The sequence below is a fragment of the Peromyscus maniculatus genome, chromosome 12, assembly GCF_049852395.1.
Source record: "Peromyscus maniculatus bairdii isolate BWxNUB_F1_BW_parent chromosome 12, HU_Pman_BW_mat_3.1, whole genome shotgun sequence".
In the NCBI taxonomy this organism is placed as follows: Eukaryota; Metazoa; Chordata; class Mammalia; order Rodentia; family Cricetidae; genus Peromyscus; species Peromyscus maniculatus.
In genome coordinates, this window is record NC_134863.1 from 86482044 (window position 1) to 86498876 (window position 16833).

A 16833-nucleotide genomic window follows, 5' to 3' on the forward strand; every position below is an offset into this window, starting at 1 on the left:
TCTTCCTGCGTGGTTTCCATGGGATGCGGTTGCTGCCCTCATCTGCCTGGCTGTGTGCACATGGGTGTGTGGACTCACAGCTGGAGACCAGCCATGTTAGTCATTTACTATTTCAGAGAGGGCCAGGACGAGACCCTGATGTAGGAGGTCACTACTTGCCTTTCACCTGCAACTCTGATGGGCTTTGCTGTTCATTTCATCTTCAAGAACACCTAAAGATTTTAGTGCTTTAGAATCAGAGCCCAACAAAATCACTACACCACACCTGTCAACTTGCATGTATAACCTCTAGCTAGTTAATAAAATTAGTTTTCCTGTAAAAATCATTATATGCAAGCCAATTTCACCAACAAAGAGATTTATTCTATTTCATGTAGATTTTTTTGTAATTATCAGATAAGTGACTCAAGTATAAATGATAATTTTTGCAAATTATATTCATATCCATTAAGCATGCTCTCTAATTGTTCAGCTGGCTCCCTGTAAGGCTTCAAGAGAAAGCCAGTCCAAATCACAGCGTGAGGGCTATACAGCCAGGTATACAGTGGAGCCAATGCCTACAAGAAACTTATTATCTACAGCAACTGACTCAGAATCTTCCTGGAAGCAGCCAGGGGAGCGTCTTGCTGGGCCATCACTCCTCAAGCCTTGGAGGGTTAATCAAGCTTGCATTAGATGAGAGCACTGTCCCTCTCTTTGTGTTTAGAAAGCATTGCATCTTGTTTCCTTAGGAGATAAGCAAGCGCTTGCTCAGCTCTGCTTATTTATAAGACTTGGTTTAAAATGAAGGCAACATTGCTGCACAAGTTCAAGCCAGTTAAAAATTCCAACACAGATGGGGCAAGGGCTTCAGAGCCCCACTCTTAGCTGAGGGGCCGCTGGCAGCTCCTGGGGAAGGTGGAATCACTTTTCTTTAGGGTTGTGGCCACTGGTAGGTTCTCCATGGCCCCCACTGAGTAACCAACCCCAAACCCATGTGCAGGTGAGCAGCACTATCTGGACTCAGTAGGTTGAACAAGAAAGACATAAAATTGAGAGGGAGATGTGATGAGGGTCCTGAGGGAGCTAGAGAAGGATGTGAGGGGTGGACATGATCAAGATATGTTGTATACACATATGGAATATTCCAAGAAAAATGAAATTTATTTAAAAATACATTTTCTTAGAGGATCCACATTTCTGTCCTTATTCTGGAATAAAGGGTATTTTTTCCTCACTTTACATTTCTGCAAAATATTGCCTAGAATCATTACATTACTTACTTTGTTTTATTATAGGAGTCCAAGGTGAGCATCCCTGTACACATTTGATCTGGTTTGTTTTTCTCGGCTAAGGTGAGGCATTCCCTCCTGTATCCTCTGTCTACAGTCTACAATTCTGGGTCTTATTTTTCTCATTTAATGTTATTAGGACCACAGTCTCCTCTTTGCATCACAGTTTCTGAAAACAATGCTCCCATATGTTGATGTTTGATTTTAGTTCATTGTTCTCCCACACTTACATATATTATTATTTTGCAACTTATTTTCAACCACAAATGCGGTTAAGCTCCTTTGCAGTCTTGCATCTCTGTTTTTAATTTTATCTGTGGGACACAAGCCCCAGCAGTGGATGACTGTCTTATTTTTAAAGCCCTGCATTTGAGTTGACCATTAATGAGCAGGAATGCTTGCTATTACTCTGTTAGAAGTGGTTTAGCATAAGGGGATGTATTTGTCACAAGGAGACAGAAACACGGTCCTTCCTTCTCCTCTGCTTTTGACAAGTTCAGTGCTACTGCCTGTACTTCCTTTACAGGTGCCTAATGGGACTGCTGGTTACCCCTGTAGACAAAGCTGTTAAAGCTGTCCTGCAAAGTGAGGATCATGTTGCAGGAGGGGAGGTCAAGACACACCACTGACACCCTGCCTCTGAAGCATCACAGTCACTGTTAGCAACACTAACTACCCAAACCTCCGTGGCCCCTGCCTCATCAGATGCTCATCTCTACCAGCATCTGCAACATCATTTCAACTCTCCTGCACAGTCTCTCTGAGAACCATCTGCTACACTAAGAATACGCTGAATGTCTGCTTTATAGGGGTTGACTCTGAGCTAAGTGCCAGGCCTCCTGAGGGCAGGGGAGCTCACATATATCTTCCTTTCCTGCCCAGGACTGGGCCTTGCATGGGCTTTTGAAACCTCAAAGCTCACCCACAATGACACACTTCCTTCAACAAGGCCACACCTACTCCAACAAGGCCACACCTCCTAATCCTTCTCAAACAGTGCCACTCCCTGGTGACTCAGCCTTCAGATACAGGAGCCTAAGGAGGCTATTCCTACTCAAACCACCACATTAATGAAGAGGAACCTGTAGGTTTATGGGAAATCCCACTGGCAACTACTTCTCCTAAAACACATTAAAAGAGCACTTTGCAAAGTGGGTGCCTGAAAACAGAACAAGCAAAATAACTCTGAGGGCTTGCTCCTACTCCACATCCAAGCTCAAGAGCCTTGCAGATGAGCCCCTTTGCACTGGGAACCTGGTGTTAAACACAGCGATTTCATAAGTGAGTGGCATCTCTTCACCTTTCCTGGAATCCCTTTGAAGGTACCGTATACTCTGGGGCAGAGGTCACCACAGATGCCAGTGACTTGCGTGGGCAAGCCTTCCTGATATCTATTCCATCTCCCTCACTCCACAAGAAGCCTTTAGAGAACGGGGTCCTCTTCCGTGGCTGGAGGAGTGAGTTTCTTGGAAAACTAATTGAAAATTTCCTTTAGATTCCTGAAAGTTCTCTTAAGATGCACGCTGTCCTCCTACCCTTTCATTACTGGGTGGTAGCTTCTCACCCATCTGAGCAGCTGCCCCGCCTCCTCCATGTCCACAAGCACAACATCTCTGCAGTAAAGTGCTTCATCAGATTGGGCAAGCACGGGCAGGGTGCCTACTGGACACAGGCTTTGGGCCTAAGGGAACCTGACAGGGATGTGGCCATTAGCACCTAGCAAGAGACTTACACTGCTGAGGGATAGCCTCGGCACCATGGGAGGCACATAAAATACAGGGCTAGCTCAGGGCACCACGAGAGGGAAAAGGGAAAAAGAGAAAAGTTGTCCAGAAAAGAGACAAGAAGACCTGTCAGATAAGGAGTAGTTCACCTGAGCCTAGAGGTGACTCAACAGTCATGTGCAGTGGTACCCAGCGCACCCTGGGGAGAAAACCCAGATGACCCAGGATACAGGAGCTCAGAGTGAGTCTGCAGTGAGGTATCTGTGGGCATCCTGGATTTCGAGGACAGGAGCCAAGGTTGGGTGTCCAGAAGGGAACTTAGGTCCCCTGAGAGAGCCACAGACTGTTAAATGCTGAGTCATCCTCCAGCCTGAGGCGTTCCCTTTTTATCCTCACTCAAAGGTAGAAATTCCAAGCATAGAAAGACCTTTTGCCTGCAGCAGAGGTCTCTAGAGTCAGGCTGGGCCCATTGCCTGCTGCCCACACCTGAGTAACCACTCACAGACAGGGCTAACTGTCACTGCCTGCCACCATGTCTTTACTTGGGTAACGAGCAGCCCTTGACTAAACTAGAGGGGTTTCAGGCATCAGCACAAGGTAGGTCACAGGGGAACAGAACCTCAAAAATACGTCAGATGAGCCACTCTGTTTCTCCTCTCAGAAAGGTAGCAGAAGAACATACAGGTACGGAGCAGTGGTGTGGCTTAGGTGTGGACCCACTGAAGTAGCAGGATGCTCCCTCTTTCTCCATTGCCTTTCTTTGTCAAAGTGAAGGAAGACTGGCTACTTGATTTCTCTTGTTTTTACACAAATAAGCTTTCCATCCTGAGACTGGATGGCTACTGGCAGAGCAAACAAGCATGGCACTATATTTTATGACGGCAAATCTATCATCTAATAGCTAAGTATAAAACATCTTCGTTATTTCGTCTTGAGGCAGGGCACCCGCTTATGCTGGAAGGTTTGCCAAGAGCTGGGGTGCTGCTCTCGCTCTGGGGCAGGGGACTGGGGTCCTTGAGGCAGGCTTGTCCAGTGGCTTCCCTAAGCTGACTTTGCCTGATGATGGTGGAGGGAGCCCGGCAGAGAACACATTCCAAACGGAGCATAAGCAAGATGGTTCCTGAAGGGATGTGCCTGTCTTAAATGCACACAGAATCTGCAATGTGAATTTGTGTGACCCAGGTCTTTCTGTGGAGTACAAAGGTTTTCATGCAAAAAGACAGGTATACGGACTTTTTTAAAACATAAAACTGAATGATGGCATGGGATTCACACATTTCTTTAACAAATACTAATTTCCCTCCTACTGAGTAAACCCTCACAGAGCACACACTTTCGGGTCCACCTTGAGGGTCCAGAAAAATCAATCCTACTCCATGGAGATGAGGAAGGCTTTGAAGCCAGTTTCTTTTTTCATTTTCCTTTTTCTTTTTTTGTCTTGTTGAAGGGGAAGAAGTTAGACTTGCTAATACAAGAAGGATTGACGATTCCTTACATATCTGTGAGACACTGTACACATTTTTTTAAAATAAAGCACCCATAACCCCCAACCAGAGCCAGTGGATTGATTCATGAAAGCAAATGAAAATTCATAATCTTTCATAGCCTAAGGATTAAGCAAATGGCTGAAAAAAATCAAAATGTATTTCAAGACAACTTTTTAATTTCAACTTTCATAGGAAAGAGGAGTGCTGACCTAGGTTTATACTTTGGAAATAGAATGCTGGTAGGTAAATGTAAACTGTATATCTTCTCTAGCTTCCCATTGCCAGGTGACATTTAGCCCATGGTGTTGGAAGGCAGAGTAAAGGGAATTCGTATTTATCAAGGTTTGTAGGCATGGGTTACCTACACGGCAGTCCCCAGCTGGACACCCATCCACCAGCTTTCAGATTCTGAACAAGTCTCTCTAATGTGAGGATCATCCTTCATTCACACTGGCTGTATTCAGTGCCCAGAGTAAGTGACAGGATGGGAGAGAGTTTGGCATGGTGCCAGCAGAGGGTAAATGCTCGGAACCACAGAGGCCCAGATTCCCCAGGGAAGGAGGGCCAGAATTGCCCAAGCCACTTTCCCAGTGTGCCTCAGTTTCCTGGTGAGGACTTCAATGGAGGAGGCACAAAGAGTCTGCAGTTTATTAAACCTTATGATGTTGTCTCCTGCAGTATGGAGGCTTGTTTTGAAATGGCAGGCAGAGCTGTGCCCTTGTGTGAAGGCTTGCCCTGTGATACGACGACACTGTCTCTTAGCACAGGTCACTGGGGGTAGGGAGATGGGCTGGGTGGGAACCGTTCTTCTGATGATAGAAATTCACTGAGACTCTCATGGAAATCATTTAGAATTCTACATGAAAATTCTTATTAAAAAATAAAATTTCAGCCAGGATATCTGATCCTGAGGAGGAGGAGACAATGGTCGACTCCTCAAGGTTCCATTCTGAGCCATCAGCTTACAATTGCTCTCCACATGTGAAAGTTTGTATTTTGGAGACACTCTATAAAGATTTCTCATCTGAAGCAAAATTTTTACAGTTGAAATATTCTGTGCTTTCAATCATAACCTTTTGAGATATCTAGAGTGATTATTTCCAGTACTGAATATTTTCACTGTGAGTCACTATGGCAAAGACACACACACACACACACACACACACACACACACACACACACCCCCCTAATCACAGCACCCAGGGGACTGAGGCTGTGGATGACAAGGCCCAGATCAGCCTGGGCTGTACAGTGAGCTCAAGGTTTGCCTAGGCTGCACAGTGAGACTCTTGGTCTCAGAGACAGAGAAAGAAAAATGCTTCAGGAAATAGGTTAAGACAGAATTTTCTGGAAAAAAAAAACCCTAAGTATTATTTTGAAGTATTCTATCAAATAAATGGCATTATTCAGTCATTTTTAATGTTCATTCTGATTTTGAATCAGAAGCAAGCCTGTAATCCTCAGGCAAACCTCTCCCCTCTGGCAGCCAGAGCAGAGCTAGGGAACTCACTGTTACTTATTTCTACATCAACAGGACACGCGGCTGCAATCTCCACCAAGCCATTGCTTTGTGTTTCCACCTCAGTTCTTTCTGCACATCCGTCCTGCCTCACACAGGCACCACAAGGCAGGACTGGCTCTTGGATGCTCTCCCGGGGTGGGGGCCTGGGGGGTTGGGGTGCTCACAGCTGTGACTTGCGGCCAGCTGGGTCCTATAAATGTACCACAGATTTGTGACCCTTCACCTTTCAGTGAGTGACAGGGGAAAGGGTGCGAGGTGGCACAGCTCTGGTGTCCAGCTCTGGACTCAGCATTCAAACGAAGTCCGAGTTCATCCATTGCATGTTCCCTTCTGCAGTTTGCATCTGAACAGGGTGGTGTCCTCTCCACAGCTGCCTCTGAACCCTGTGATGCTTTCCAGAGGCTCTTGGCCTATGAATACATGGCCTAGAGGCTCCCTCACTCCACCTCACAGGGGCTCTTGCCTCTCCACTCACTCACCATTGCCCGCCCACTCCCTCACTCGCTAGTTCATTCACTTACTCATGCACTCACACACTCACCCACCTACTCATGAACACACTCATTCATTCATTCTTTCACTAGTTTACTCTTTCCCTCACTGATTCATTTCTTTACTCACTCATTCACTCATCCACCACATGAGGAACAAGGCACACTATGTCTCTCTCTCGGCCCCACCCCCACCCCCCCACCTCCACCCTCCAAGCCACAGAGGAAATGCACAGGAGATGGGCCACGCAGTGAGTGTGTTGGGAATGTCACAGGCAATTCCACACTGGGGATTCACCTGCCTTCACTGAGTGTCACCTAGAGATTCCATAACTAGGCAGGAGAGGTGTCGTGGTACCATGTGGCTGATGACAGGGAAGAATCACGGGGGTGGAGAGGACTGGAGAGCAAGGGATCCTACTCTGAGTAGGAGTATGGGGACTGAGGTTGGAGGCCTCAAGTGTCTATGGGATAGGTCACATCCTCAGGTCATGGGCAGCCTCAAGTAGACCTGAAAAGTTTCAGATCGGACCCTTTCCTTTGGTGAAAGAAATAATGAAAATAAAAAGAGGTAGATAATTTATTTTGATAATAGAGATTCAGCAGAAGGTCTACTTCTGAGACAATGATTTAAAATTGTAACACCTAACTCCAGCGTAATTGAAAAACCATTAGTATGTTTTTATATTTTAGGGATGTCAAATCTAAAATGGCTGTTTTCCTACTCAAAACCAAGAGCCCTTCCCTCCTCTTCCTCACTTACCTAGACTGGGCACATCTTTCAGTCCTGACCAGCTGTGCCATGGTGGTGAGTGAGTCCTCATCTTAGGTTCCCACTATTCCACACACATCCATGCCTATTCCCTGACCCAGGGGCTTCCTCTTTGGTTGATGATGTCCCCCTATCTGTCCACTTCCCTCCCTTTCTTCCTCCTCTGTAGGCTCCTTAAACAAAATGCATGTTCTGAACTCTTCTACCACAGAGAGGCATGTTTGATAGCACACACTGTCTCTGCATGCCCTTTAGATCGGTCCACAGCTTGCCTGAAACAGTAATGCCCTTTCAAGTCTTTTATGTCATCAGGTGGAGCAATAAGCTAGTCTGCCAGAGTCTCCAGTGGCCATACCTCACTCGGTGGGGTTGATCACCAGTATGCCTGCCTGTTCGCCCAAGAGCCAGGCAACGATGCCTGGAGGCAAGGCTGTACACCTGCACAACACCTAACTAGTGGTGTGAGGAGAGCCAGGTGTACTGTGCATCCCATAGCACATTCATACCTTTGGCTCTAGGAAAAAATTTAACTGTAATGCACTGACTTTCACTGTGGTGTTTTATGTTAGGACACAGTTCAGGGCCCTAGAAGTTTCCAATTTTAGCTACAAGAGGTAGATGCTCTGCAGACAGACACGTTCTTCATACAGGACCTCTCAAAATCTCTCAAGGCCACATTTCAGTAGCCAAATGCAAAGAGATATATGGAACAATTGGCTGAAACTTCACAGCCTCTATTCAGGGCAGACTGAGCCAGCTTTCTGTGTGCAGCACACCTGAGATGTGCACAGGGTTAGGGCATGCTGAGAGCCTTTTATTGTACAGTGTGTGGTGCTCACAGGAGTGGGCTGGTCACAAAGACTGAGGAAAGCTCAGTCACACTCCCAAGCCACATGGTCTGTCATGCCGTCTGCTGCAAACACAGCTCATTGGCCAAGGCTAAAAGAGCTGACACACAGGGACTCTCTGCATTAACCCATGTTAATACCTGAGGTGGTGCGCACCCCCACAGTGGAAGCCTACTTCTGCTACACATGCTCATCAGTTTATGAGAGGGCCAGTGGGAGAAGGAAAGGAAAGGAAAGGAAAGGAAAGGAAAGGAAAGGAAAGGAAAGGAAAGGAAAGGAAAGGAAAGGAAAGGAAAGGAAAAAGGAAAGGAAAGGAAAGGAAAAAGGAAAGGAAAGGAAAGGGAAAAAGGAAGGGAGAGGAGGGGAAGTGAGGGGAGGGGAGGGGAGGGAAAGGTGAGAGAAGAGAAAGCCATGCTATGAGACAAATACAGACCAGAAACAGTAGAACTTCATAGAAGCATGGATCCAGTAACAGTTCCCTAGGTGAAACAGCATTTGACCCATACAGTCATTGCCAAGTGCATTTCCAAGGAGGTGGCTAATTTCCAATGTGTCTCACCTACAGGTAAGTGCCAGGACTTGAGTATCCGTGAATCAGTGGCCACTCAAAGCACTGGTCTGTGACCAGTGTGCACAGAAGACAGACACCACCACCTCCTTTACTGACAAAACGTACTTTGGAGGCAGGCCCTGTGCTGGTTCAGGCTTGCTGCTCCCCAACTGGGCAGCCCACACCAGGCTAAGCAGCAACTAGTTTGTATCTACAACCACACTCCCGGGCACCGCCTGAGAGACAAAGTTTGTGCCCTTGGGCAGGGAACCCAGGTACCTTTTCAAGAGACAGCCAGCTAATGCACAGCAAGGTCTCTCTCCTTCCTGCCACCGAATACCATGGACTACACAGTGCTACTTTACTCCTCAGAAGCACTTAGAGACTTTCTGCTGTGATGAAATTACAGTGCTCAGTCAAGTCGAGAAGTATCAACCTCACTATCTGCATGAGACTGATCCTAGGGACCTTGATAAAATTCTAAGGATAAAATAAGTAAGCCAGGGCAACTTCATTCTTTAGAGATGTTTCATTTACTACAGAGGAATTCAAACTACCACATCAAACAGGCATATGCCATGGAGCAATGTTTCAGTTGATGATGGGCCAACTACATGTATAATGACTGTGACAAGGATTTGAGTATTTAGAGGGGTCAGAGCCAGCGTGTGTGAATACATTCTATGATAATTTCACAATGACACAATTGCCCAAGGATATATTTCTCAGGATGAATTCTTGTCATCAAGCAACTATGGCTGTATTGAAATATATATATCCATTAATATAATTTTGAAAAAAAAACTTTTTATAAAGTGTTAGTATCCTGGCATCATGACAAGAATAATGGGGTTCACACACTAGGAAAAGTGTCAGAGACACATGTGTTGGTTCAGTTTACCTTCCAGGTAACCCTGATGCTCTGAGATGATGTAGGCTCCAGGTGAACTTCCTGAGGTGGGCCATCAGGAGCTGTAGGGACCAAAACACACAGGCAGGTTATATACACCAGAGGTAGATTCTTTTCTTTTGTAAGGAAACAGGCAGAAAAAGACCAACCATGGTCACGTTATCCACAAAATGGTATAAAATTTATATGTAACATATGCCCATGCTTATGTGTACTTTGAAACATTTTTAGGAGACTCAGAACACCAAATGGTACTTTAAAACAATTTTAAGAGACTCAGAACACCAAATGTCAAGGCCATATCAAGAGCTGTGGTTCTGTATTGCTTACAGAAAAATGCCAGAAGAAAAGTCTATGTGTTCACAATTCAGATGCAATCTTTAAAAATCTTTCTCATCTGAAGTGTGAACCTGCAGAATGCAGGGGTTCTGAGGGATGACTCTAAATGACAGGCGAGGCTGCACGTTAGGATCCAAGGAGTAAAGAAAGTGCTTTAGGCTGCAGGCCCACAGGAAGAGCTTAGGGAGTTGCTGTGGCCCATGGGAAGGAGTGTGCTCTGCAGCTCAGATCCAGGGACACGCCAGGTAGGGATGAGCTGAGGATGTAGCTCCAAGAAGAGGTAGATTGCTTGGTTACAGCTTTTAGGATACTTGGAGACAGTGAGGAAGGGTAAAGTGTCACTGGATGGAGATGGGTAGGCAGAGACTCTGCAGAGGTAGAAATGAGGATACAGGGAGCACTCACTATACACACTGCCAGGAATGTCAACTAGTCCAGAGGCTATGTAAGTCAGTTTTGTGGTTCCTCATAAAGCTAAAAGCAGACCTACCATATGATCCAGCTACCCCACTCCTGGGTGTTTACCCAGCAGACACCAAGTTGCCACATCATAGAGACATTTGTCCACCCATGTTTACTGCAGGACTATTCACGATAGCTCAGTTATGGAACCAACCTAAGTGTCAATCAACACCTGGATCAAGATAATGTGATTTAGACACATAATGGTATTCTACTCAGCCACATGGAAAACAAAGCAAGGAAGTAGATGCAACTGGGGTTGATCACATTAAGCAAATGAATCCTATCTCAGAAAGACAATAGTTACATGTTTTTCTCATTTGTGGGTCCTAGAGTTTAAATTGATGCATAAAAATCATGTCTGTATAGATGACACGAAAGTAGAAACAAAACTGTCTGAGAGACAGATGGGATGGATGGGAGGGTGGGGAAGAAGGAGGGTGGGGCGGGTGGCCTCAAAGAACATAGTTGCATGAACATGGCCTTGCATAGCCCAGTTTCATAAAACAACACGAAAGAGAGGCAGGACAGAGATGGATGCTCATGCTGCACACAATGGGGGAAGGACAGCAGAGTTCAACAGGGCAGGGCTGGTGGGAGGGAGAGACGATGAGGGCTCACGGTATTTAGTGTTATGCACCTGAGGGCAGCTGGGGGTTCTTCCATGTCTGAGTACTGCAGAAAGGAGGGCCTGCAGCCCATAGCCTGCTTTTCTAATTCACACTGCATTCCCAGTCTTGTGCATGCCTTCCATGCAGTCCACTGCCAAGCTTGCCCTCTGCTTTCTCTGTCATCATCAGGGCCCCCTCACCATGGTACCCTGCTGTAGTTTGGCCTCAAAAGATATCTTACTTTCTATTATCTTACCAATCGTGACTTAAAAGGGGCATGGCTCCAAAGCACTCTGAAGCTCCCATCTACCCTAGTTACTGACCACTCCCCGGACAGAGACCATCTCCCTTTTACTTCATGGTCTCCTGCTCATTTATGTCTTTCTCATGTCCAGTGCCTTAGCAGAATCAAAGCTCACAGGCTCTACACAGCTCTGATCCTTTGCCCTTGAACTTTAATTTCCCTCCATCAAATCCACCAGACCCTAGCATCCAAGTCTTGCATGCCTTTCGTCTCCCAGGGTCTCTCAGGAGCTGAGTGCAGAGGGAGTCCCTTCCTGGGAGGGGAAGAGCACTCTGCAGATGTGAAAACAGAGTCCCCTCCTTCTCCTCAACAGGTCCAGGCACAACTGCATACCTGGGCACTGCAGACTCTTGGGTTTTCTGATCTACCTGTAAAAAAGTTCTCCTAGAATCAAAGTTACTTCTCAGCATCCGGCCACTGGGCCCTTCACTGCCAAAGCTCTGCTTCTGATTTCCGCAAATCAAATACTTCAAATACTGAGAAACAATGTCAGACCTGATTAAAAAAAAAAAAAACAAAACAAAAAACCATGGAATAGATATCTTCTCACATCAGTTACGGAAAAGCACGGGGCTCCTCCATTAGAATCACGCTTTTTTTTTTTTTTTTTTAAAAGATACTTATTTTTACTGTTTTTAATTGTGTGTTTGTTTGTGGGTGTGTGCACATAAGTGCAGTGCCGACAGAGGCCAGAGGCAACCGATCCCCTGGAGCTAGAGTCAAAGGTGGCTTTGAGTCACCAGACATTGAGGCTGTGAGATAATTTGGGACCTCTGCAAGAGCGATGTGTGCTCTTAATTGTTGAACCATCATCTCTCTAGACTTCATCAAAACCATCCTTGCAAAACTATTTTGGATTGAGCTTGTCAATTCTAACAATGTCCCCACTTATTCTCTCAAATTCCCCTTTCTTGAAGGGGGACTAAAGGTTACAAAGGGGACTAACTGTTGTTTCTGCAACACCATGAGAAAGCCATTTCACTGAGCTTCAAAGGTTCTTACACAATTACAAGCAACTTCAGTGAGGTGATATGAAGGCAGAGAGCAGTTCACAAGTTACCCTGTTTATTGCACTAAATTCAAAAGCCATGCTGGCATTATTTGTTACTTAAGAATTGGTCTACATGCTCCAAAATTGAAGCTGCAACATATAAAGGCTTTTTTCGGTATTGTTTTGTTTTAAACATTTTTAAATGTGTGTGTGTGTGTGTGTGTGCATGTGCATGCGCGCACATGCATGTCTATATGTATGGGTGTATATATATGAGTGCAGGTGTCCAGAAGAGGATGTTAGATCCTTTAGAGCTGGAGTTGCAGGAAGTTGTGAGCCACACAACATAGGTGTTGAGAACTGTACTTGGGTCTTCTGCAAGAGCAGCAAGCACTCAACGGCTGAGCCATTTCTCTATCCCTGAGAAGCTTGATTTGTTTGTGCTTTTTATATTAGAATATACAGCAGTTTCTCTAGGGTAGGCAGAAACTGGAGGTGAATATTGAAAATTAGCACCATTTCCCAGAATCGATCATCTTTGCACACCTACAGAAGTAAAAACTGGCCAGTCTGTAAGACAGCAGGGATTAGAGACTGTTTACGGTTTCTAATACTCTTATCAGGTCCACAGCAAGACAGCTTTCAACCACTCCGTTTGGCTAGACACATCGAGGAGAGCTCTACCTGACTGCCAAATGCACAGGACTTGGCCATGCTCTCCTCTCCCAGCCATGCCACATCTACTGGCTTGTCTGCATAGGTTCCTCCTGAGCTGGATACTCCATGTCCAATGAGCCTCCTGCTTCTGACAGCCCATTGCCTCTCAAAGAACAGTGAGGTTCCAGGCTCTCAGAACATTCTCTCTCCCAGGCATCCATTTCCTAGCTACAGTCAAGAGTCCTGAGTTTGTTTATTGAATGGGGGAGAACCTTCCTGATTAGTCTCCCTCCCAAATGTCTGTCTCTACCTTCCTGGCTGAGGAGTTGATGATCATCTACTAGAGATACTGATGTATTCATTCAGCATTGTTCTCAGTAGCTAAGTGGCAGGCAGATCCAGTCTTATTGGGGAGTGAAGAAAAAAAATGCGCTTCATAGAGACAATGGGACTTTGTTCAGCCATAAAGAGAAACAAAGTTGTTTTGTTTGTAGAAAACAGATACAAACAGAGACAATCTTACTAGGTGTATTGAGTCAGCCTCAGAAAGGCGAGTATCACGTTTTTGTTTATTGTTTATTTCTCTTTCCTTGGTTTTATATAGATATATAAAGTTACACCCACATATGTGATAGAAGGGAAACTGAGTAGTAGGCCAAAATGGAATGTATGCATGTATGACAGCTTTTATACAGTGGATTGGGATCAAATAAAAGACCCAGGAGCCACTTCGTGACCTCACACACAGATCTCCCTCTGTGTGCGAGAACAAGTTGTTTTTGTAGGGAAAGTAGCCAAGACACTGCTCAGTAAAAATATGAAAATCAAACTTTTTTTTTTTTTTTTTTTTGAGAAAGGGTTTATCCATGTAGTTTTGGTGCCTGTCCTGGATCTCACTCTGTAGATCAGGCTGGCCTCAAACTCACAGAGATCTGCCTGCCTCTGCCTCCTGAGTGCTGGGAAAGGCGTGTGCCACCACCGACAGGTGAGAATCAAACTTCTTAAGCAAAGTAAAGACTGGATTCATATAAAGTTATTGATGGATTAACAACTCACCATCTAAACTATTTATTTGTTCAGTTCTATCACGTGCCAAACATTGTTCTGGGGCCTAAGATGAAGCAATAAAAATGCAGGCTACTGTTGTTGTGCATGTGAAAGAGGGCTGAAAATAAACCACAAGCTCGAACCAGAGGATTCCAGTGTGCTGGACTGTAACCAGCTGCTTTAAGGAGAGTATTACGAGAGAGAGGGCATGCTGGATGAGCAATGAGTGGAATCCTAATGTGGTGGTTGGGACAAGATTGATAGAGATGATATTTAGGCAAAGAACAAAGTGAAGAGAAAGGGGGAAGAACACTCTAGAATATCCTAGAACATTTTCAGAGCATTCTAAGAAGTTAGCATCAGGATGATCCTCCTTATGTATAAGAAACAACAAGAACATTGATGATTTCTCTAGGGTTAGTTGCTAAGGTTCTCCCCCAACTAAAAGTGAAAAGAATGGTAACCAAAAAAGGAGACATCTCAAGGCTCTGTAGTGTACAGGGCATGGCCGGACCACACAGGCCCTTCACTTAGGCCAGGTCTACAGGAAAGCCAACGCTGTCTTGTACCTCTCTGAAACCAAAACCGTCCATCTTCTGCTAGTCTGAGAAAATGACGTGACATCCAAGGCACTTCTGCGTAACTGAACTTCTATACTGCCACACGGACTCATAATGAAGATGATGAAGGGATCAGCCACCCTACATTAGGTCACAGGCACTCAGTGTCATACGGCCTTCAGGGGTCAACTGCTAACAGGAAGTGGTTCTCCGGCAAGGGTCAGCCATGGTGCTGACAGAGCTAATAGGTATCCCGGAGCCCCGGGAAGTCGGAGGCACTTCTGGTCCATTAAGAGCTGATCTTGTCAACTCTGATAGCGTCTCTACTCACTCTGACTTCTCCTTTTGGGGGCACTGCGGGGGAGTCTAGAAGAGTGTGCTAAATGGTGTGATCTTTGCTACATACTTGCTTTCTGAGGTCAAGTGTATTTAAGTGGTATGATTATTCACGTGGGCACTTTCACATAAAAAATACCCAGAATTGAGGCTCGGAAGCAATGATGTTTCCAACATTAGGAAGGAGCGCTGTGCAAATGACAGCAATTCCTTCTTGAGGCAGCTTTGTGATGGATACTGCAGGGATCTAAAATCAGCTTCCCATGGGGCAAACATGTAAGTCCAAAGCCTTCCAACTCTTCCATAAAAGGTGATGATTTGGTCCTATGCAATCTCTGTTACATTTTCCTCTTTTTAATAAAAAGAAAATACTCTTTGACAATTTCATACACAAATACAATATATTTAGATCATATTATTCTTGTTACTGGGTTAATGGGTGGAATTTGACTTCCTTGGTTAAGTTGCTGATTCTTTAATTAAGGAAGGGAGGGACTGTTGTCAACGACAGGTCCATCAGAGGGAATACCGCACTGGACGCCAGCTGAAAGCTGACAGGTGCAGAGGACCAACAGTCTGGAGGATAGGTGGTGAAAATAAGCGTCCAGATTTTAAATAGCGACACCTCACTCAGAGCATGAGCATAGGAAGACCCCAAATGGAGCCTTCCCGAGGTTAGACCCCTCTTGCAGGCTATGACCTGGGACATAGGAGGGGAGAAGTCAGAGATGCGATGGGAGGGTCTTACTCCATCCTGCCTCTTGTTCTCTCAGCCTCCTTGCTTTGCCCTTGGCCTTTTTTATCTTTTCTGTCTGGATCTCTCATTTCAGTCTGCTCTTTAAGCTTCTTAAAGTCAAGCTACTTCAAGAAGAACACACTCAGTCAAGTGTCTCCTAAGAACCAGAACATTAATTTGTACAGAAAACAGTTTCCAGAATCTGAGGTGTAAATACTAAGAAGATTGTATTTTACTGAGCATCTAGACCATGCCTTTTTACTGCATTCTCACATGGTGGAAGGGGCAGGGAGTTCTCTTGGGTCTGTTATTAGGGATTACTTCTACTCATAATGGTACCACCCTCACAGCTCTATCATCTCCTTAAGGCCTCACCTCTTACTGGACATGGGGATTGGGTGCATTTGGGGGATATCAGAATTCAGACCCCAGAACCCTTCAGAATCTTCAGTGTGGGTGTAGTTGTAGCTGTTCCAGCTTTGACCTGGAAGTACTATCCCCATCGAGGCTTCGGTAACTGTCAAACCTACAAGGTGGGGCTGAGACAGGACCCCTTAATATCTGAGATCCAGATGTGCCAGTGCTCTTGGTTCCTGGATCCTGGATGCTGGAGGTAGACCGAGGGGAGTTTTCCAGAGAACACTGCTGGACTGTGGTTCACCTTTCCCGGACGCTCTAACCTATCCCTTTACTTGTAAGTTACCCCACAAAATAAACCTCCCTTTTAACTACGTGAAGTTGCCTTAATACTACAACCAATAAGTGCTGTGGGATGTCCTGTATGCTGTGAATATATGTTGCTCTGATTGATTGATAAATAAAATGCTGATTGGCCAGTAGCCAGACAGGAAGTATAGGATAGACAGTACAAGCAGAGAAGAGAATTCTGGGAAGTGGAAGACTGAATCAGGAGACACCAGCCTACCGTCCAGAGAACATCATGTAAAGGCAGCAGGTAAAGCCACGGAACATATAGATCAACAGAAATGGGCTGAGTTTAAGTGTAAGAGCTAGTCAGTGGTAGGCCTGAGTTAATGGCCAAGCAGTTTAATTAATATGAGCTTCTGAGTCATTATTTTATAAGCGGTTGTGGGGTCCATGGGGCTGGGCAGGACTGGAGAAAACTCCAGCTACAGTGTGGTATGGGTCTAACACTACATGTATTTTCTCACCACACACACACACACACACACAAACTGCACTTCTATACCATGC

The 16833-nt window shown here is 45.4% G+C and overlaps 1 protein-coding gene across 3 annotated transcripts in view; it reads right to left on the bottom strand.

The window, feature by feature from the left end:
- The window catches only part of Dscam (DS cell adhesion molecule), a 593021-nt gene that overhangs the window by 101594 nt on the left and 474594 nt on the right, over positions 1 to 16833 (bottom strand). For all 3 annotated transcript variants that reach the window (XR_013043895.1, XM_076549303.1, XM_015999884.3), the window contains exon 16: positions 9567 to 9637. Coding sequence is in view for 2 of the 3 variants with exons in the window: in XM_076549303.1 (XP_076405418.1) it covers positions 9567 to 9637 (71 nt within the window). In the remaining variant the exon portion in view is untranslated. The remainder of the gene's footprint in view (positions 1 to 9566; positions 9638 to 16833) is intronic.